At 33.9% G+C, this 22768-nt stretch overlaps 1 protein-coding gene across 1 annotated transcript in view; it reads left to right on the top strand.

Annotated features, from left to right (window-relative positions):
* Positions 1-22768, top strand: part of LOC149805509 (signal recognition particle subunit SRP54) — a 38109-nt gene that overhangs the window by 4080 nt on the left and 11261 nt on the right. Inside the window, exons 3-10 of the mRNA XM_089950111.1 lie at positions 831-915; positions 3243-3347; positions 4835-4959; positions 6693-6843; positions 7775-7834; positions 12167-12255; positions 18316-18416; positions 20571-20657. Coding sequence (XP_089806237.1) covers positions 831-915; positions 3243-3347; positions 4835-4959; positions 6693-6843; positions 7775-7834; positions 12167-12255; positions 18316-18416; positions 20571-20657 — 803 coding nt within the window. The remainder of the gene's footprint in view (positions 1-830; positions 916-3242; positions 3348-4834; positions 4960-6692; positions 6844-7774; positions 7835-12166; positions 12256-18315; positions 18417-20570; positions 20658-22768) is intronic.

Here is a 22768-nt window from a genome sequence, read left to right as displayed (position 1 = left end):
TACATACATTTCTGGGCACTAAATCTGGATTTTAAGTCGACAGATAATACGGGTCTGTTTGGAATATAATATAAGAAATGTTTCACCATTACAAAAAACAGGTGATTAAATAGATAACCATCTGGTCTTCAAACATGTTGGTTACACCTGATCAAGTGATTTTTCATGTTCTTTTTCTCCTTCTGATCGATTACCATATTCTTGTATTTCTGTAATCATATGTAAACAAGTTCTCATTGTAAACTAGCATGCAAAGATGGCCAGAATAACTATATTAAATAAATACTAATTTAATAATCAAATAATACTTCCTTTCCTACATAGAGGCAATTTAATTTTCTGAACTGAGGCCCATCAGTTCTGTTTATCATTGCCATTGACTTGAATGCTGGTAATGGGGATGTCACTCTTTTGAAAAACAATAACTCTGAAATTTAAGTTCAACACAGACCATTGTGCATATTTATCTCCAATGGCAGTTTATCTACATGAACAAAATACCCCCCCAATGTAATCAGTGTTCTTTATTTTTAAAAGAAGCCCCATTAAAACATTATCGTTATTCTTTATTTGCAAGCAAGAATCTAATGTAACCTAGTTTAACTTGGCCCACTTGTGACTGGCATTGGACATGCTCAGAAGATAGTAGAGATATTAATATTAAGATAAGGCATTCAGGAAAAATGATAGCATTCATTTATACATATATTATCCAGAAAACACAGAAGTGATTATATTTCAGTGTACAAGAGAGAGTTGATAAATTATGATAGAACTGAGATTCCTGTAATCTGAAGGAATTCTGCTGAATTTCAAATGTAATCTTTCAGATCAGTGATTGACTTTGATGAGATGGCAGGGGGTCTAAACAAGAGACGGATGATCCAGTCAGCTGTCTTTAAGGAGCTTGTCAAGGTAAGTTACGGAAGAACTGAATATAGCAGGTGGAGATGCCAAGGGCATTATGAAAAGGGGTTCATGGGTGAGATTTTGCTGCTGACCCTCAGCTTGTGCGAATAACGACAATACACTTTAAAGCAGATACATGGTAAGACTTTAGTTCCTGTGGTATCATGTGCAAACAAAATTTAATGAATCATAATTATCAAGTCATGACTTTTTGCTTATCTTGAACCTGGTCATGGATGTGGTCAAAGTTAGCTACACATGAAAAAAACAGGTACTCCAACAGTAGCTGTGCGCATAACAGCCTGATAGTGACCCATTTTGTAATCAGATCAAGGCTGTCCTGTACATAAACAATACTATTGCCATCTTTACAAAAGTTACTGGTTTGCAGTACACTGACTCCCAATATTTAACTAGTGATGAATTTGTGGCAAGGCTTAAAATTAATTAGTTATGATTCTGAATCTGGTATGTCAGTAAATTGCATGCAGAAAAATGTGAAATTGAAGTTTCTTGCCTGTGATATTTTGTAATCAGATTTCAATTGCATTCACTGTAAATCACTTTATTCAGCATTAATCATGCCCCAGTAACAATAATGTTATATAAAAACATTTTGGAAATGTGTTTAAATTATTTTTTCAAAATATGAAACATGCTATTGGATGTCGAAAATAGCCAGAGTTTGCCGGTTGTAAAGATTACAAGTATCAAATGCTGCTGATACTGAAAAACATTAATTTTGATCCTAGAGTTGGATACATTTTGCATGTTTTGACAAGAGCCCTGAGGTAGGTATATTTTGTGTGTCCCAGCAAGAGTTCTGATGTAGGTGCATTTTGTATGTCCTGACAAGAGCCCAGTGATGGGTACATTTTATATATATTCTGAAAAGAGCCATGATGTTTTGTACATTTTGTATGGACAAACAAGATTCAGTTCTTGTGTTGTGTTACAGTGTTGCACCTAGCATTCTTTGGGCAGGAGGCTGTGTGTCTCTCTGATCCACAATTAAGAGGACACGCACAGTTTTAAAGATACAAGATGACTATTGTGAGAGATCTTGAATTTTGTAATAAAACGCTCGAAATACACATGTCCTTTTCATAGTGTACAGATCTTTACTTAAGTCTACATGTAAACCTATCATCTTTTCTGTTCCGGTCTGGAAAAAGTTTTCTGTCTTTCTCTGCTCTCCGTAGCCTAAGAGATGGTAAGAAGTTGAAATCTTGTTCCATTTTGAGAGTTATTCATCAAATGCTTCTGTCTTCTAATAATCTTTTGCATTTCACAGTGTTTGTGCCATTTTGTTTGCTATATCTATGTTTATATGTAACTGTTTGGAAGAAAAGACAAGAACAAGATGTGCCTGCCAGTGAAATGTGACATTTTAATTTTTAATTTTTTAAAAGACACTGGTTGTTTATTTTTGTTCAACTTCCTGATAGGGCACATTATGAAGATTGTCTGCTTAACTGTACTAAAATCTTTGTGTTACAACGTGAACCACATGACCAGTGTATGTCGGAACAATGAAGACAATGCATATCCATGTTCAAACAATGTCTGGTAATGAAAACATTCAAGGTTTGTGGCTGAGCTGTAAAGTCTTTGATGGTTGCTTGTGTGACATACTTTAGAGGTTGCAGTCACACCCACAGCAAGGAAAATTTATTTTGAGGTTGAATTAATGGCAAAAGAAGAATTTATGCAAATATAAAATTTGAATCTAATGATTTGTGATTATTAAAATAAAAGTGGTTAGAAATATTGATATTTATTGTAATAAATGCTGGTAGTAATGATTGGACACTAAAGTTAAATGGGAGCAAGAATTGTGTCCCACTCATTGGGAGCAAGATTTGTATCCCACATTGCATGTTTGGCTACATGATTATATGACAGAAATTGAAATAAGTGACACCAATATATGCAGGCAGGTTAGAGTTCCAGACTGGATTCAAACTCATAAAATGGGAGTTAGTATAATTTCAGATATGTATGTTGAAGAGTGTCATCTTAGTGTGTCATTATTTAAATTAGAAAGTTCTTATTTAATTATTTGTGGTGTATCAGTTTTCCTGGATTTCATTGTTGCTTGAAGCCATAAGTTTAAAGTCGCCATGAAAGATATTCCACCTTATAAAATAACAGAAGTCAGAGGTACACTCATTAAATTTAAGTATTTGCGAAAGCACCATTTTTTGCACCCCGACTCCCAATAAATGACTTCATATTATATTGATAAAGATAGGGACAGGTGATTTGTATTCTATGAACACATTTGTAGTTAAAATACATTCAAGCTGCAGCACAAATGTTTTGTAATTCAGCTGATTGACCCAGGTGTGAAGGCATGGCAGCCAACAAAAGGAAAGAGCAATGTCATCATGTTTGTTGGTCTTCAAGGCAGTGGCAAGACAACCACATGTTCCAAGGTAAGGAATGCTTGAATTTTACCTAATTTGCTCTAATGTATAATTCACTTATATGTAACATTCACTTGTATGTAACATTCACTCGTATGAAACATTCATTTATATGTAATATTCACTCATATGTAATATTCATTTGTAACATTTACTTATTTGTAACATTCACTTGTATGTAACATTCACTCGTATGAAACATTCACTTGTAACATTCACTTGTTTTGTAACATTCACTTGTATATAACATTCACTTATATGTAACATTCACTTACAATATTCACTCATATGTTGTTGTTGTTGTTGTAGGGCTTAACGCCATTTTTCAGCACGCGATTGGCTATACATGGCGGCCAGTATTAATGGTGGAGGAAGAACCCGGGAAAACCCCGGAAAGAACCACCGACCCACGAGAAGCTACTGGCAGGCTTTCTCACATACCCACATTAGCCGAATCCGAGACTCGAACCCACGCAGACAGAGGTGAGATGGCAGTGATCCGTAACGGAGAGCGCTTTAGACCACTCGGCCACTCGGGGCCCCCACTCATATGTAACATTCACTTATATGTAACATTCACTTGTATGTAACATTCATTCATATGTAACATTCACTTGTATGTAACATTCACTCATATATAACATTCACTTTTATGTAACATTCATTTGTATGTAACATTCACTTTTATGTAACAATCACTCATATATAACATTCACTTGTATGTAACATTCACTTGAATGTAACATTCACTTTTATGTAACAATCACTTATATGAAACATTAACTTGTAACATTCACTGTTCTGTAACATTCACTCTTACATAACAGTCACTCATACGTAAACATTCACTAACATAACTAGCATGGATCATATGATGGTAAGTTTTGCAAAAACTGTCTGAAATAAGCTAGAGGTCTTGAAGACTTTTTTGTCAATCAGGATGTATTGAAACCAAAAAGGATGGCATGATATATAGCTTTCTGTTTTCTTCATTTGACTTAAAAACTTCTTTTATTTTAACTTGTCATTTCGTTTCACATGAACATCAGGAGTTTTAAATACTGGGATTTGTTAACCTTTCTTGCCAATTAAAAATAACTTTTCATGTTTACTTTATTACACAGTTTGTCAAGGACTGATCTTTTCTTTGTTTTATTAACTTTATTGGCTGATGAAAATAATATTTTTCTCCATTTGTCTTGATGACAAATCACCTAGCTAGCATGCTACCATATTTACTTGCTTGTAAGATGAGCCCAACTGCAAACTGCACAGACCCATATCTGTTGTTGCATAATGCACTGGCTGATCTGGGGAACTGCAATTTGTTAGGAGTAATCAGTAGAACAAACAAAATAGTTATGCAGGTGCATTATGTTATACCAGATCAGGATCTTTATTGTTTGCAGTGTGATCTGACATATAAGTGAGTATATATAGTAATTATTCCATTAAAAGAGATAAAAAAGATGAATTTTAACTCTAAATTGTTGTAGCTGGCTTTCTACTACCAAAAAAAAGGCTGGAAGACATGCTTGATATGTGCTGACACCTTTAGAGCTGGAGCCTTTGATCAGTTGAAACAGAATGCAACAAAAGCCAGGATTCCATTTTACGGAAGGTATGTTAATTAAGTCATTCATTGTATTGTAATAGTAGGATGTAATTATTGTCATGTTTTGTTGAACAAGATCTGATAGTTTGTATGATGTAATATTGCAAGTGAATGCATGGATAATGATGTTGGATCTTATTCAAGGATTGGTGGCCGGGGGGGGGGGGGGGGGCTGTAGAATTTTGGAAAAGTCAGTGACCAGAGAGAGAGATGACAATTCACTATTGCACAAAATGAAAATTGGAATTGAATTTTAGACCAACAAAATGTGAAGATAGCGATTTGATAACTTTGATCAGTGTTTTTCTAATTAACTACTTCATCTATAAATGCTCCATAATGGTATATTTTTATTTTGCTTTCCAGAAAGCTGTAAAAGTATAATGCCGTAGACTTAGAGCTGTTCTTTTTAAACATACACAGTACCCTGGGAATCAAGGCAGTTTTTAAAAAATGTGTGCCAGGGTACTTTGATTTCACAGTGTTCATATTAAAATGATAAGAAAATTCTAAATTGCATCAGTGGGTGAGTACCCTACTTTAAAAGTGTCATCCCTGGGTCCCATGTATGTTTTAATGGAACAGCTCTTACCATTTTCTTGTCAGGAAGGAGGAAATGGATATGCCATTCCTTTTTGGCATGCATGTCCATCAATTATGTTTGTGCACGTGCAGGTACATTTGGCAATAAGTAGCCGTTTGGCTGTTGCTTAAAGTTCATGTAAGTCCATTACAAGTTAATCTAGATCTGAAACCTAGAAAAAGGGTGGCCTAAGTGGTTAGAGTATCTGCTTTGGATGCAGGAGGTCATGGGTTTAAACCCCAGCCAAGTCATACCAACAACATAAAATGGTACTAGAAGCTGTCTTGTTAGGCACTCAGAATTATGCAGCTTAAATGTTTCTTTGTTGATAAATTTTGATTGTGAGAAATTGTATGTTGCAGATATCAGAAACTGCAGGCTGAAAATCTGCAGACAACAGCACAAGAACCCCTCCCCTCGAAATTTCAGTCACCAATTTAGTTTTTTTTTATTAACATGAATTGTCATCAGAAAATTGGCTTTTATGACCACATTAAAAAATTTTAAACCCAGTTTGCCATTGTGTAGGGTGTGATATACAGTTATAGGTCAGATAGAAGATTCTGACAGTCATTTGGCCTCATTATGATTACTGTCCATCCAGAATAACTTAGAGTTGAAAATCATTTTAACAGGCTGAATTTCCCAGTGCCTGTGGAAAATGATAAATTCCAAATGATCATTTATTGAAACTCTAATAGGTCAAGCTGATAAGTGTATGTTGGGTTTAAGTGGTAATTTTCTTCTTGTTTGTAAACCAGATACAGACTAAGTATCAGTTTAAATGACTAAATGACTACTTAATTTCTTCATTGCTAGCGGGGGTCTACACTGCACACTTGCATTATTCATGCTTATTTCCCAAAAAATTATGAAGGTGCATAAAACATGCTTCATAGTTTCAAGCCCAGCTTTTATTTTTCCTCTTTAACTCCCTTCTGTATTCTGAAAACTTAACCTCATTTTTTTCAAATGATGGGGCAAGTTCCCTTCTCCATTTCCAAGTCCCCGTATAATGTCCTTACGATTTCAAGCTTTCCACATAGACCTTGATCTGCTGGCACATAATACGACAGTAGATCTTGGTCATTACTATTCATATTTCAAGTGTGTTTTACTTGGACAAGTATGGTAAATTGTTTTCATTTGTGTTTAGTTACACTGAGATTGACCCTGTGGTGATTGCTAGAGAAGGTGTGGAGAAATTCAGGCTGGAAAATTTTGAGATCATCATTGTAGACACCAGTGGACGTCACAAACAGGAAGATTCCCTTTTTGAGGAAATGTTGGAGGTCTCCAATGCAGTTGTAAGTGCAGTCAGTCACCCAGAGATATTAGAATTTAGCAGTGTAATGTGCACTTAATGAAAATTTCCTCTAAATGTTAGAAAATGCAAATGAAGAGTTGTATTCAAAATTTAAATCATCTAGTAAGAATTAACAGATAATCAGACTGATATTTTTTAAAACAGAAATCTGTATTCTGAAGCAGATTAAAAAAAGCCCTATTTTATTACCGAGCTATTTGAAGCACACTTTATTTTCATGAATTTGTCTTCAAATATTAAGTTTAATTCCTAAATGGTGAACTTTTGTTTTATAAATTGATGTTTTCATCTTTAAGACATGGCTAGTACATGTCTGAATCTATTAAATGATATTAAATGATTATCCTAAAAGATAGCACTTTATAACAGACAATAGCACTTTGAGAGACAATAGCCCTTTATGACAATCATTTTTATGAGGGACAATAGCCCATTATGACAAAAAGTAGCCCTTTATAACAGACAATAGCACTTTGAGAGACAGTAGCCCTTTATGACAAAAAGTAGCCCTTTATGACAGACAATAGCACTTTGAGATACAGTAGCCCTTTATGACAGACTATCATTTTTATGAGGGACAATAGCCCTTTATGTCAAAAAGGAGCCCTTTATAACAAACAATAGCACTTTATTAGAAACAGTATCTCTTTATTAGACAATAGTCGTTTATGACAGAAAAGAGCACTCTACAAGACAATAGCACATTATGATAGACAGTGGCCCCTAATGACCTATTTTCCTTTTGCTATTTATCATTATTGATATATCAGTTTTAAGTTAAGAGATACTTGTTTATTATAGACAGAATCATTTATCCCCTTGTCTATCCATTATTAAAATGTTTTACTCTATATTTCTTTACTGTAAAATCCTATATTGTAATTAATTATGATATTTCTGACTTTGATCAGGATCCAGACAATATAGTCTTTGTGATGGATGCATCCATTGGACAGGCTTGTGAATCCCAGGTAAGTATTATAACACTGTCCACAGTAGTCGTAGAATACAACATCTTATATTGGCATACATGAAACTTATAATTTCACTACTGTAAATGAAATTAAATCCTTGACCATACTTGCCTTTCATCCCAGGAACAGCATTATAATCAAAGGCATTGTAGCATGGGAGTGCTGTAAAGGAAGACATTTTGTGTTAGGATATTGGAAACATTGGAAGTGCATGTGAATTTAATGGATTGAAGAACATTCTGTTACAGTCTGATTGGTTGAATGCCAGATTTTTTCAGTAGTATATCCCCAATATTTTGTCCAAAATTGTATGCCCTTGTGACATAATGATGCCTCATTTGATGTAGTGCACAGAGAATTATATCGTTGACTTATTTTGGACCAGTGTAGCCACATTGGTTCAGTAAGTAGCTGGACTGATGAAGAAAGGGTTTGGGGTTAAAATCCTATAATTGAGCTGGCCTGGGTTAGCTAACATTGTGTGTCCTTTGGTAAGACACTTTATGCCAATTGTCACGACAATAAATAACCTTCTCATGTTATTGTGCCATAAAGCACCAAACCAAACCAGATCTTTTGGACCAAATTATAACAGGTTTGTGTTTGAGGATTTGAAAATGTTATAAGCATCTTACAGGTATTAGACCAACTTACTGATGCAGTGCTACTCAAACTCGATTTGCAGCACTAAAACCATACACTAATGAACTCACTTCCTGACTCAGTTTGCAACAGGAAAACCACCACTAATGTCATCACTTGCTGACTCAATTTGCAACAGGAAAAACACCACTAATGTCATCACTTCCTGACTCAATATGCAACAGGAAAACCACCACTAATGACATCACTTCTTCAAACTCAGTTTGCAGCAGGAAAACCAACACTAATGTCCTCACTTTCTGACTCAATATGCAACAGGAAAACCAACACTAATGTCCTCACTTTCTGACTCAATATGCAACAGGAAAACCACCACTAATGTCATCACTTTCTGACTCAATATGCAACAGGAAAACCAACACTAATGTCCTCACTTTCTGACTCAATATGCAACAGAAAACCACCACTAATGTCATCACTTTCTGACTCAATTTGCAACAGGAAAACCAACACTAATGTCCTCACTTTCTGACTCAATATGCAACAGGAAAACCACCACTAATGTTGTCACTTGCTGACTCAATTTGCAACAGGAAAACCACCACTAATGTCATCACTTCCTGACTCAATATGCAACAGGAAAACCACCACTAATGACATCACTTCTTCAAACTCAGTTTGCAGCAGGAAAACCAACACTAATGTCCTCACTTTCTGACTCAATATGCAACAGGAAAACCAACACTAATGTCCTCACTTTCTGACTCAATATGCAACAGGAAAACCACCACTAATGTCATCACTTTCTGACTCAATATGCAACAGGAAAACCAACACTAATGTCCTCACTTTCTGACTCAATATGCAACAGAAAACCACCACTAATGTCATCACTTTCTGACTCAATTTGCAACAGGAAAACCACCACTAATGTCATCACTTCTTCAAACTCAGTTTGCAGCAGGAAAACCAACACTAATGTCCTCACTGCTTCAAATTCAGTTTGCAGTAGTAAAACAACCACTAACATCCTCACTTCCTCAGTTTGTAACAGGAAAACCACCACTATTGTCCTCACTTCCTCAAACAGTAAAACAACCACTAACGTGATCACATCCTCAAATTCCATGCTGTTATTCTTATAATCTATTCTTGAAAATGCAAGATAAGAGTGTCACTGCTGTGAAACAAAATATCGTATTTGAATAAGTTGGTTACATTTTTTATAACTTTTATATTTTTTTTATTAGCTCTGTTTTTGCATCTCACAAAATATTATTTTAGCTTTACTGTTCATAGACTAAAGAAACTATTTGATAGTCTGTTGCCCATCATCTGTTTGCGCAAGTTTGTTGTTGCTACTCCGAATCTGCCTGGAGGCTTGTGATTCAATTTTACACACACATTCATAATAAGAACTTCTTGGTTCTAAATAAAAACGGTGCTGCTCAAATATCAAATATGTTGCTGAAGTGACCGTCATGAAAGTCTTGTTATCATGAACTGAGTGAGAGCCCAATAAGCATGTAATTTTCACCAGAAGATTTCTTTTAATGTCTATTGTTACTACTCCGTGGTCATAAACTTAGTAACCGAAAGAAGCAAAACCAACAAGTTTTGTAAAACTTAACAAAGAATTTAATTATCAAAGCTATAATTGAAAATTTAAGCGGAACTGAATCCAGAATATCGAGAACTGAATCCAGGAAGTGAATCCAGAATAATCCAGATAAAGTTCTATGAAAGTCTAATGAAGGAAAAAGTGCCCTATAAATTTCAAAACTAGAAATGTACTGGTCTACCAAGAATCTTGACATTGTCAGGATGTAGTCATCCAGAACCCTTCAAATAATTCACAAAAGATCCAGAATAATATGTAGTCCAAGTAATGAGCAATTTCTCTTTCCACTGAACAGTCCAAACAAATTTTTTTCCTCTCGAATAATATCCAAGTACAACATAAAACACGTCTGCAGACTTACAACACAAGAAATGAGAATGACACCAAAGTCGGAATGAATCTGATTGGTTCTTTCCTTATATACACCATCTACTGTGACTATATTTCACAATATACCCTGCGTAACAGATCTTACTGCTCATTTTGACTTGAACTTCCATATTCATTTGACCTAGCCCAACCAATGGGAATTAACTGAATTCTTCTAGAATCATATACACCCCATCAGCCAATGAAAAAGTAAGCCAAGGACATCATAAAGTCTTATTATTAAGATTATTATTAGGAATCGTCAACATATGCATTGGAATCTATTTATAGACCCTATGTAATTTATGCTCTTAATAGACTCGGGTCATTTAGACAAAATCTAAATGAAGATATTCTGTACAATTTACAACAATGAACATAAATTAAATTAAATGAAATCATGTAGCTGGAGGTACAAAAACTATAGATATACATAACACTAGTTAGTCTTAAATGAAAGAAAATGGTGCTGATCTCAAGTTCATTAAGGCTGCCATGACAAGCATTTTGAGGTTCTGAATGGAAAGCAATATTCACATGAAGTGTCACTATTGAACTTTTTATAATGTTGAGTTGGTCCGAAATGAAAATGGTCACTATGGCCACCAATGCAGCCATCTTAAAAATCTTATTACCTGTAGTTAAAGTCGTATCAACATGGGATTTCACCAGAAGACTTTTTGTGGTGGCTTATTGGTCCTAAATGTAAATGGTGCCAATACGAAGTTCATTATGGTCTCTGTTGCAGCCATTTTGAAAATCTCGTTATGCTTCTTCTCCAGAAAGGATAGTCATGGGGTATTCAAAGAAAGAATTCATTTGAAGAGTTGCCTGTCATAAATAAAAATGATGCTGATCTAAGGTCCAATATATGGTGACCATAGCCATCTTGAAAATCTTGTTGTTTCTTCTTTTCCGGAATGTAAAATCATGTCAGCATTGAGTTTTCTCCAGAAGACTACTTATGATAACTAGTTGGGTCGCGCTAAATATGTTGCTGATGCGATCACTGCAGCAGCCATCTTGGAAATCTTATTAATGTACTTTACATCAATGAAAAATCAGATTGACATGTATTCTTTACCAGTAAACTCCTTATGATATCTACTTGGTTTTGAATTAAATAAAATGGTACCAATATGGCCACCATGGTGGCCAGTTTCAAAATCTTATTATTGCTACTCTTAGATGGACGATCGCATCAACATTGTTTTTTCTCATAAAAAATTGACATGATTTTCGTAGGGTTCTAAAGGAAAATAATGATGAGCTGACATCCAGTGAATGGTCATATTAACCTGTTATTTTGTTAAAGATTTCCAGTGATGTCTGGTTGATCCTTGAAAAGTACCAGTCTTAAATCCATTATGGCTATTACATTGGCTGATTTGAAAATCTTTTTATTGTTCAGAAGTATTACACATGATTTTAATGGTTTTGAATTCTTGGAAATTCTTGTTAGTCAGTAAAGCATAAGTCCATTTGAAGAACTAATGTTTGACACTGTTATACATACAGTTATGAAATTTCATTAAGTGTATTCATTTCAAAGAATTTTTTATGTGTTGAAAATGTAAGTCGTACTGACCTACTTTTCTTGTGCTAGTAATTGCCATATGTTTATTGTTCCCAAAGAAGCAGAGCAGGCAGATCATAAAATTCTGGAAAATCTTTTCAGTATATTTTGAGATATCTGAGTTTAGTTGTGACTTTCAATCTTGTCAAATTGCTTTCAGGCGAGAGCTTTCAAGGAGAAAGTGGATGTAGCCTCAGTGATCATTACTAAGTTAGATGGCCATGCTAAGGGAGGTGGTGCTCTTAGTGCGTAAGTAATCATTCCTTGTATGTCCTTATTGTCTTGCCTGAATTAATACATTATATAGTGAGACCTTGGTGTGTCCTTATTGTCTTGCCTGAATTAATACTTTATATAGTGAGACCTTGGTATGTCCTTAGTGTCTTGCCTGAATTAATACATTATATAGTGAGACCTTGGTGTGTCCTTATTGTCTTGCCTGAATTAATACTTTATATAGTGAGACATTGGTATGTCCTTAGTGTCTTGTCTGAATTAATACATTATATAGTGAGACCTTGGTATGTCCTTATTGTCTTGCTTGAATTAATACTTAATCTTGTGAGACCTTGGTATGTCCTTATTGTCTTTCCTGGATTAATACTTAATCTTGTGAGACCTTGGTATGTCCTTATTGTCTTGCCTGAATTAATACATAATCTTGTGATACCTTGGTATGTCCTTATTGTCTTGCCAGAATTAATACTTAATCTTGTGAGACCTTGGTATGTACTTATTGTCTTGCTTGAATTAATACTTAATCTTGTGAGACCATGGTATGTCATTATTGTCTTGCTTGAATTAATACTGAATTTTGTGAGACCTTGGTATGTCCTGATTGTCTTGTTTGAATTAATAGACAGTGTAGTGAGACCTTGGTATATACTTATTGTTCTGCTTGAATTAATGCATTGTGAAGTGAGACCTTGGTGTGTGCTTATTATCTTGCTTGAATTAATGCATCGTGAAGTGAGACCTTGGTATGTCCTGATTGTCTTGTTTGAATTAATAGACAGTGTAGTGAGACCTTGGTGTGTGCTTATTGTCCTGCTTGAATTAATGCATTGTGAAGTGAGACCTTGGTATGTGCTTATTATCTTGCTTGAATTAATGCATCGTGAAGTGAGACCTTGGTATGTCCTTATTGTGTTGACTGAATTAATACATTGTAGTGATACCTTGATATGTTCTGATCGTCTTGCCTGAATTAATACATTGTGTAGTTAGACCTTAGTATGTGCTTATTGTCTTGCCTGAAATAGTACAGTGTGTAGTGAGGTCTGGTATGTCCTTATTGCCTTGCCTGAATTAGTAGATAGTGTAGAGTGACCTTGGTATGTCCTTATTGTTTTGCCTGATTTAAAGGTCACAGGCCATACCCTAACATTTTTCTTTTTATATCAGATTTGCGTTACATGATTAAAAGTAGTTATACTCAGACAAAAAGAAGAAAACAATTATCAAGTGTAAAGAAGAAATAATTATTTAATTATTTGAAATACAATTATACAATGCTGTTACTTCCCCTCAGCTACGATTTCCCACCTATAGAGGATGCTAACTGGAAATGAGGTACATTTATTCCCACAAGAAGAAGTACATTCTTCTTCTTGTCGAAAAATAAAACACTGCAAACTATGGATTGAGATGAAACTATTGAAAACTAATTTACTGTTCAGCCTTTTATTGATGTGCCTGCACAACTCTATAGATTGTGTTGCTTTCAAAACTGTTCCATTGTTTCAATTTATTTTCCAAATTCCCATTAATACAGGTAAAAAGGAATTAATTCTAGCTTCCCTATGCTAGCCGACTTTATAAAAAAAAATAAAAAAATCAACACACTTAAAAGAATCCAAAGGAACCAAAGTTGGCTTCCTCATGTCAGCCGACTTCATAAGAGAAATTTGGCACACTTAAAATAATCCAAAGTCAGTTTCCATGGTTGGCTTGCTTTGTAATAAAATAACCTAGGTATTTGATATCTTGTCAGTAAGTTTAAATAAGGAGTTTATTGCTCGCTGCCATTGTGCTTATTCATCACCTGAGCTTTTATTTGTTTGTCATATGTAATCATAATTGATGTTTACAGGGTAAATAGTATATGCAGCAATAATTTGCTTTCAAAATACTTTCGTAATCCATGCTAGCGAAAAGATTATCATTTGCACTCACAGTGAATGTATTTTAAAATAATGATTTTTTTTGCGAGTTACCATCATATAGTTAACCTGGATACAATACAATCCTGGTCATTTTGCACCTTATAACGTACCATGTGTGAATGGCATGTGCCTTCAAGCAATCGGGCGATATTCTCATCTCTTTTGTGATTTTGTTATCTGACATAAGCGAAACACACTACAGTATGCCAGCCATCATCCACTACATATACGGAGTTTGTGGACATATTTTATTCTTTAATAAATTTCACATGATGAAAAAGAAGGAATAAATGATAATAAATGCAAGGTTAGTTTCTTTCATTTTATTTTCAGATAAGTGTTTTGTTTATCTGTTTTATTGTACCATGCAGGGGTGGGTGGGCACAAATTCAAAACATTTATTTTCTTTCTTATTTGTATGGAATAATGGAGCAGATATGATTGACGATATTGACTAGTTGTGACAAGCTTTCAGTTTATGTGTACACACACTAAGATATTAAAATTGAAAAATAAAAACAGACAATAAATTAACTGGCAAGTGCTTCATATTGCAGCAACTAACTAAACACTCTTAAAATGGTCAGCATTATTCTCTCTCTCTCTCTCTCACATAATCAAGTATGTATTATATGCAGTAGTGTTATATGCAGTAGTGTTACATCCTGAAGCCTAAAATTAAATATATATTTTATTATATCTCATGTATGCTACTCTTCGAAAAATGTATACATATTCTGTAGAATATTATCTGTTAACTATTATTGTTTAATAAATCAATATTGATAATTTGACCAAAAGACTTAAATTTGTATATAAATATTTTAATTAGAATGAGCAAGATATGTCAGTTTGTTTTCTCTCATATATATGTACATTACAAAATATGATTATTTTCTTTTAAAGAATTTCAAGGTAGTTTAGATTGTTTAAATTTGTTCAGTTTTTCCTTAAACCTATTCTATCTTACAACCTATGCAAATTGTCAAAAACATTTTGTCTTACATAAATTATATATATATATATATATATATATATATATATATATATATATATATATATAGTATCTACTTGTTGTTTAAAAAAAAGAACTTGTTCAAGCTATTATTAAGATGGGCTGAATTGTCTTTCAAGTTGGGACAAATTGTCTTAATTTTGGCCCAATTTGGGCAGGATTGTCCTTGGGCCGAATGGACTATAATCCGGCAAAACTGGTACAACTTTCCCACCCCCTACCCTATTCGAACCCACAGCTTCAATCCACTTTTTTCCCCAGGTAAACAGGGTCTTTTGGAAAAAGAAAGGAACCCTTTTGTCTCATCATCACTCTCTTGGTTACATTCATATGCAACACAGTGCACCATATTTGCTGTACAAAAGCACAATTGTAAGATATATCACATAGACATTTACATGGGGAAGTTTCGTTTGAATGGCTAGGTTGAATAGAAGGGATTAATGTATGTCATATCTGTGTTTGGCACACATATACAACAGATTGTTTATGGAGATTGCTGAATAGTTTTTTCATAAAAAATGTGGATTTTTAAGTATAATTAAAAAAAAATTTGGTGTGCATACATAACAAATGACTATAAAATATCACACGTTTGAGACCTTGGTATGTCCTCATTGTCATGCCTGAATTAATACATTGTGTAGTGAGACCTTTGTATGTAATTATTTTCTTGCTTGAATTAATACATAGTGTAGTGAGACCTTGGTATGTCGTTATTGTCTTGCCTGGATTAATACATAGTGTAGTGAGATCTTGGTATGTAATTATTGTCTTGCTTGAATAAATAACATTGTGTAGTGAGACCATGGTATGCCCTTATTGTCCTTGCTTGAATTAATGCATAGTGTAGTGAGATCTTGTATATCCTTATTGTCTTCCCAGATTAATACATAGTGAAGTGAGATCTTGTATGTCCTTATTATCTTCCCAAATTAATACATTGTCTAGTGAGACCTTGGTATGTCCTTATTGTCTTCCCAGATTAATACATAGTGTAGTGAGACCTTGGTATGTCCTTATTGTCTTCTCAGATTAATACATAGTGAAGTGAGATCTGGTATGTCCTTATTGTCTTCCCAGATTAATACATAGTGAAGTGAGATCTGGTATGTCTTATTGTCTTCCCAGATTAATACATAGTGTAGTGAGATCTGGTATGTCCTTATTGTCTTCCCAGATTAATACATAGTGTAGTGAGACCTTGGTATATCCTTATTGTCTTCTCAGATTAATACATAGTGAAGTGAGATCTGGTATGTCCTTATTGTCTTCCCAAATTAATACATAGTGTAGTCAGATCTGGTATGTCCTTATTGTCTTCCCAGATTAATACATTGTGTAGTGAGACCTTGGTATGTCCTTATTGTCTTCTCAGATTAATACATTGTGTAGTGAGACCTTGGTATGTCCTTATTATCTTCTCAGATTAATACATTGTGTAGTGAGACCTTGGTATGTTGGTATGTCCTTATTGTCTTCTCAGATTAATACATAGTAAAGTGAGATCTGGTATGTCCTTTTTGTCTTCCCAAATTAATACATAGTGTAGTGAGATCTGGTATGTCCTTTTTGTCTTTCCTGAATGAATAGATAGTGTTGTTAAACCTTTGTATCATTTTCCAGTAGCTGTTTTAACAGTACTGACAACAGTTTCAGGATTTTGTATTGAGGATTGTTTTTTATGCCTCTACAATAGCAGCAGAAGGTGTATTGTTATGCAGCTGTGTATCCTTACATCAGAGTGCTTGTCCTGAATCTGTGTTAGTGCAAAAATAAATAAACCGTTAAGCTATAAGTAGATAGATTTTCGGGCCACTACTCAAAGTTTTCAGTTTTTAAATTTTTTTAACTTTTGGCTTTTTTTTTACTTTTAGACACAAACCTTGTTAGCACCATCAAGCAAAAACCCACTTGAGACATGCAAATGAAATTTGATAGACCTGCTTTCAAATGTACACTTTTCAGGTCATTAAAGTAACGTTGTGCCTTGTCTGCATAAGCATGGTGGGATATATCAATTTTTCTACTGGTGGAATTCACATCGACAATATGATTGTTTTGTGTTAAACTGTTTGAAAATTAGATAAAGTGGATATTCTGAAGATCACATGGATGCAGACATGATACAATGCATGCAGAACTTGTATGTCTATGTACACATTTGATAATGTTTTTTGACTTGTACTTTTTTTACAAAACCATGTTAACATGATTAAACAAAACCTACTTGATTTAGACAATCGAAATTTACCATGCATGTTTGTATGGTTATTTAGATGACATGATTACATTTCTGTGGCATTATCATAGCAATTTTTCAAATTGTTCTCAGTGTTTTAACTTAAGTTTTTTAGGTCAGGAGTGGAGTCATACTTGTTTTACAAACAGAAATCAAGTTTTTAAAAAAAAATCAATATATGATATGGTGATTATTGGTCAAGATATAATGTTACATAGAGCCCTAATTGTTGAGTTTGCATTTTTCACTTAATGAGAAGTAGGTGTGACTTTTTCAGTGTTAAAGTCCCATTGTCAAGTTTAGTTTTTGTGTTAACATTTTGAAGATCACATACATAGACTGTTGATTAGACTATAGTTTGCAGCAAAAATATAGTACTGCATGAATCCTTTGTTTCATAGTTTGTTGCTGATCTCAGGTAAAAGTGACTTTGATACTGAATTGATAGAGAGATAATCATAATTGATAGGAGTGGCAGGGGTATGGTATTTTACAAGGTGACTACTGTTTTATGCAATTTTGATACTCAGTAGCCATCAGTTCAAGACAAGTCTCTGAGTTTGAGATATCAGACTATAGCCGAATTATCCAAGGACAAGTTTTACTTGTTTGCATTTGAAGTGTCAAACAATAGCAACTAAAATTAATGCAACATGTACTTATCATGTGTTAAATAACTGGTTTCCTATAAGCTGAACCAATTTTTAAGCAACAATATTTGCATCCATTTGTTTATAATAACACATAGTTAAATAGTTTTAAGTTGCAAGTTCACATTTATAGCTGCATAATGTCAGAAAGGGAAAGAAGAGAAAGCGATTTAAAAAATATTACATGTAAGTCATACCTTTATTGCCAGAATTTTAATAATATTGATCTCATTTCAGGGTAGCAGCCACAAAAAGTCCTGTGATATTCATAGGAACTGGAGAACACATAGACGACTTTGAGTCATTTAAAGTTCAGCCATTTGTCAGCAAGCTTCTAGGTATAGACTTGGAATAACACTTTTAAGTTTGCAGAGCACACAGATTATTGCTCTGTTTCGGTTTTAAATTGTTTGGGATAGGAACTATTAGACTTAACTCACAAATAACTCTGTACCCATTATAGAAATTGTAGACTTAATGTACTGATATGTGTACCAATTATAGAAGTTGTAGACTTAATGCACATATATCTCTGTACCAATTATAGAGGTTGTAAATTTAATGCACATATATCTCTGTACCCATTATAGATGTTGTAGACTTAATGTACTGATATGTGTACCAATTATAGAAGTTGTAGACTTAATGCACATATATCTCTGTACCCATTATAGAGGTTGCACATTTAATGCACATATATCTCTGTACCCATTATAGATGTTGTAGACTTAATGTACAGATATGTGTACCAATTATAGAAGTTGTAGACTTAATGCACATATATCTCTGTACCAATTATAGAGGTTGCAAATTTAATGCACATATATCTCTGTACCCATTATAGAGGTTGTAGACTTAATACAAAGATATCTCTGTACCGATTATAGAAGTTCTAGACTTAATAATACACATATATCTCTGTACCCATTATAGAGGTTGTAGACTTAATGCACAGATATCTCTGTACCCATTATAGAGGTTCACAGTTTGTTCTATATCCATAAATGCCAAAACTAATACAAAACTTTTTTGTCAAATCAAAAGTATTATCTAATAAAGATCAAATAAACTGTAAAATAATATTTGCATCACACTAATTAAGGGCAGCAGAATGCTTATAAAAAAAATGCAGGAAAAACTACCCTGCTATTTGTGCCTGTACATTTGCATGGTTCATCAGAGGCATCTTATATCCCGTCTCTCAGTATACCTTTCATATGCCTGTTATGAGAACCATGTTAGGGCAGTTACTAAAGCAACTAGACACAGAAATGTGAAATTTAGTAGGCATGTTTCTATGCTTATTTTGATGACCTGATTAGATTTTCTTGCTATTAAAGCAATTTTTTCTAGTATTTTTTAAATTTTTGAGCTCTCTGGTCTTTGACTTTGTTGGTAAAAACAATTGTTAGCACTGTGAGATTTGAGACCAAAAATACTTCAAAAACACACTCTCTCTCTATCTCTCTCTCTCTCTCTGAACTACCTGCATTTGGTATTATTAATATTATAATAGTTACAATTCATGTTGGTGTTTTGTACACATACTAAATGTAAGGGAGATGACTCTAATACTTAGATAACCTTTGATCTGATCTCATTGCTATTTTGTAAAAGAAACAATAAAAATGAATCTGAGAAATCAGAAAAAGCATTTAATCTAAATGAATTAAGTTTAGTAGGGATATCTAAAATGTATGTGTAGATAGATGTCTTGATTAGATTTTCAGGCAAGTAAAGCAGCTTTTCCATTTTTGGAAATAAGATTTTGAATTTTATATTTTGGACTTATTTTAAGGAAAACCTTGTGTGCACAATTATAAAGGAACCACTGCTCATGGAAAATGAAGTTCCATGTGTATGTTTATATACACATGTGGCACAATTATACAGGAATGTCTTGTCCTTGGCAATTGAAGTTGCATTTGAATGTTGACATACACATGTAGCAAAATTACACAGGAATCAAATACCCTTGGCAATTGAAGTTACATACACATGTAGCTCAATTATAAAAGAACTACTCGCCCTAGGGAAATAAAGTTCCATTTGTATGTTTATATATGCATGTAGCACAATTATACAGGAACTGTTTGCTCTTGGGAAATGAAGTTCCATTTTTTTGTATATGTACACATTTAGCAAGAATTTAAAGGAACCACTTGTGCTTGGCAGTTGAAGTTATGTGTGTATGTTTACATACACATGTAGCACAGTTATATAGGAACTACTTGACCTTGGGGAAATGAAGTTCCATGTATATGTCTACTTATACATGTAGCATAATTATACAGGAACCACTTGAAGTTCGGTGTATATGTTTATGTTCACATGTATATGACCAGGTAAAATTAAATGATTTTTTGCAAGGTAGATAAACTTTTGTGCTTTTATCTACATGTTTTACAAACACAGATCAAATTATTTTTAATATAATTATAACTACTGATAAGATACATCTATATGCAGGGTATTTTTTATTCTCTTTTCAGGTATGGGTGATATAGAAGGACTGATAGACAAAGTCAATGAGCTGAAATTGGACGATAATGAGGAATTGATGAAGAAAATTAAACATGGTGAGTTTTTGAGCCAAAATCCTGTTAAATATCTTTTCCTTTTCAAGAAGAGAGAATATTCTACAAAGGACCAATGACATTGCATTTTACCTCAAATTTATACCCTTAAACTTCATTTTAGGGACCTCTGCTTTTAGCATCTACCTTTCATTCATGCCGATTTTACTATGCAAATGTACTGGTGACCAGTGACTGATTTTTTGGCAGAATGTGTGTTTCAATATAGCTATGAATACTTTAGGTCTTTGTTATTATCCTTTGCAACCACAAATGCCAACTAAAATCTGCAGCTGAAGTACATTTTGTTTTGAAGCAAGTTACACAGAAATGGAGGGGTTGAAGTTAAGTCTGGTTACTGGTTTCCTTAAATGGATATGGTAGAGTTTTGCACTACATACCATAAACATGACTGAAGTACACATTTAACATATTGCCAATGTAGTGTCTTTATCTTCTCATCCCTATTAACATGTCCGTCTTGAAAGGCTTAGCAAGCATGAGTGCATAGTCAGTTCAGAACTTCATATTGTTGCTTGGACTATGCCAGTAATGTCATAATAAGAGATCCTGTCATCTTGCTTTCATTGTAGCATGATGGGTACTGCTGTAATTCATTTGGCTGTAGAATTACAATACATAATGACTGGGTTGAAACTGCTACGGTGGCCTAGTGGTTAGAGCATCCGCCTTGGATGTGGGAGGTTGTGGGTTCGATCCCCGGCCTAGTCATACCAAACACTTGCAGAAATGATACTAACAGCTGCCTTGCTTGGCGCTCAGCATTAAGAGGTTAGTGTTAGCACTGGTCGGCCTGGTGTCAGGATAATGTGACTGGGTGGGACATCATGCTACATGTCTGCGGCATGATGCCCCAGTGCTAGACATTACTATAAACTGCCACACTGCAGACATTGTAGCGATATGACTGAAAAATTGTTAAAGCTACATTAAAAATCCAAATCACACACACAGAGACTTGGGTGAAATGAGGTCTTTGTCTTTTTCTCTTTAAATAAGCCACTGGCATTTTTGGGATGAGTTAATTTAATAGTTATTGTAAAGATTCACATTCTTTGTTAATTATTTAGTGCTACTATTCCTTAAGTGCCGCAGTCATAGACCTCATTGTATGTTCAGCTTAGCACATCTGTGTCAGCAATAGACCAGTGTTTCTCGTAGGAATGCAAGACTTAGAGTAAAATTTCCCCAGGTGTCAGATTTGGGGTCAGAATGAGTAAAATACAATCCTTGGTCTTATGACTGGGGGTCCAAAAAAAATTTGGTGGGTCTCTGACGCAGAAATGAGAGTAAAGGGAAACACTGTTATACCTTTTGACATACCCAGTCGATCCATTTGTTATTTATATCTTGTGTGACTTAGTGTTAAAATAGTTTACAGGTTATGGATAGACTTCATTTGAACATTGAAATAAAACTGATTACTGTATGACTGGTTATGTTTTATTGCTCTATATATACATGTTTTTATGTATTTTAACAAGAAATTTGAAAAATAAAATATGTGCAGTAATTATGGGCATTTGTTCTTCTTAAACAAAGTTTAATTTCAGAATTGAAAACTGGTCCTTCTTCATAGACTTGTTATGAGTGACCATCTGCCTTAAAAGTCCACTTTTGTTGGCAGAAGGGGTGATTTCTACATTTATATAAATTAAAGTATTGTTTTGTCATTATTCCAGCTTGGATACTCCTCTCTTGCATAGCCAATGAACCCAATAGATCTGGCAGAATGAAAATAGAAAAGAAATATGTGCTAGACTTGGTAATTTCCAGATCATGAATACAAATTAGTTATTTGATCATTAGTTTTGCGTTTGGTGCATAATGAATACCATATCCAACTTGGTTAAATAGGTGATCATAGTTTCATAGTTTTGAAAAAATTGAGTAGAAGTTTATGTTTATTTTGATTCTTTTTTTGTATATATATATATATATATATATATATATATATATATATATATATATAATATGCGTGTGTATAATGTCCTAGTTCTTTTAATATTGAGTCATTTGATTTGTTTGGACCAGATGTGTTACTCAAATTGATGATAATTGCATACGATGATAAAATGCAATGTATATATTTT

Source organism: Sinohyriopsis cumingii, chromosome 2 (assembly GCF_028554795.1).
Source record: "Sinohyriopsis cumingii isolate HCF-2022 chromosome 2, ASM2855479v2, whole genome shotgun sequence".
Lineage (NCBI taxonomy): Eukaryota > Metazoa > Mollusca > Bivalvia > Unionida > Unionidae > Sinohyriopsis > Sinohyriopsis cumingii.
Note: the sequence above shows the minus strand (reverse complement) of the source record. Positions and strands in the feature narration are given on the sequence as shown.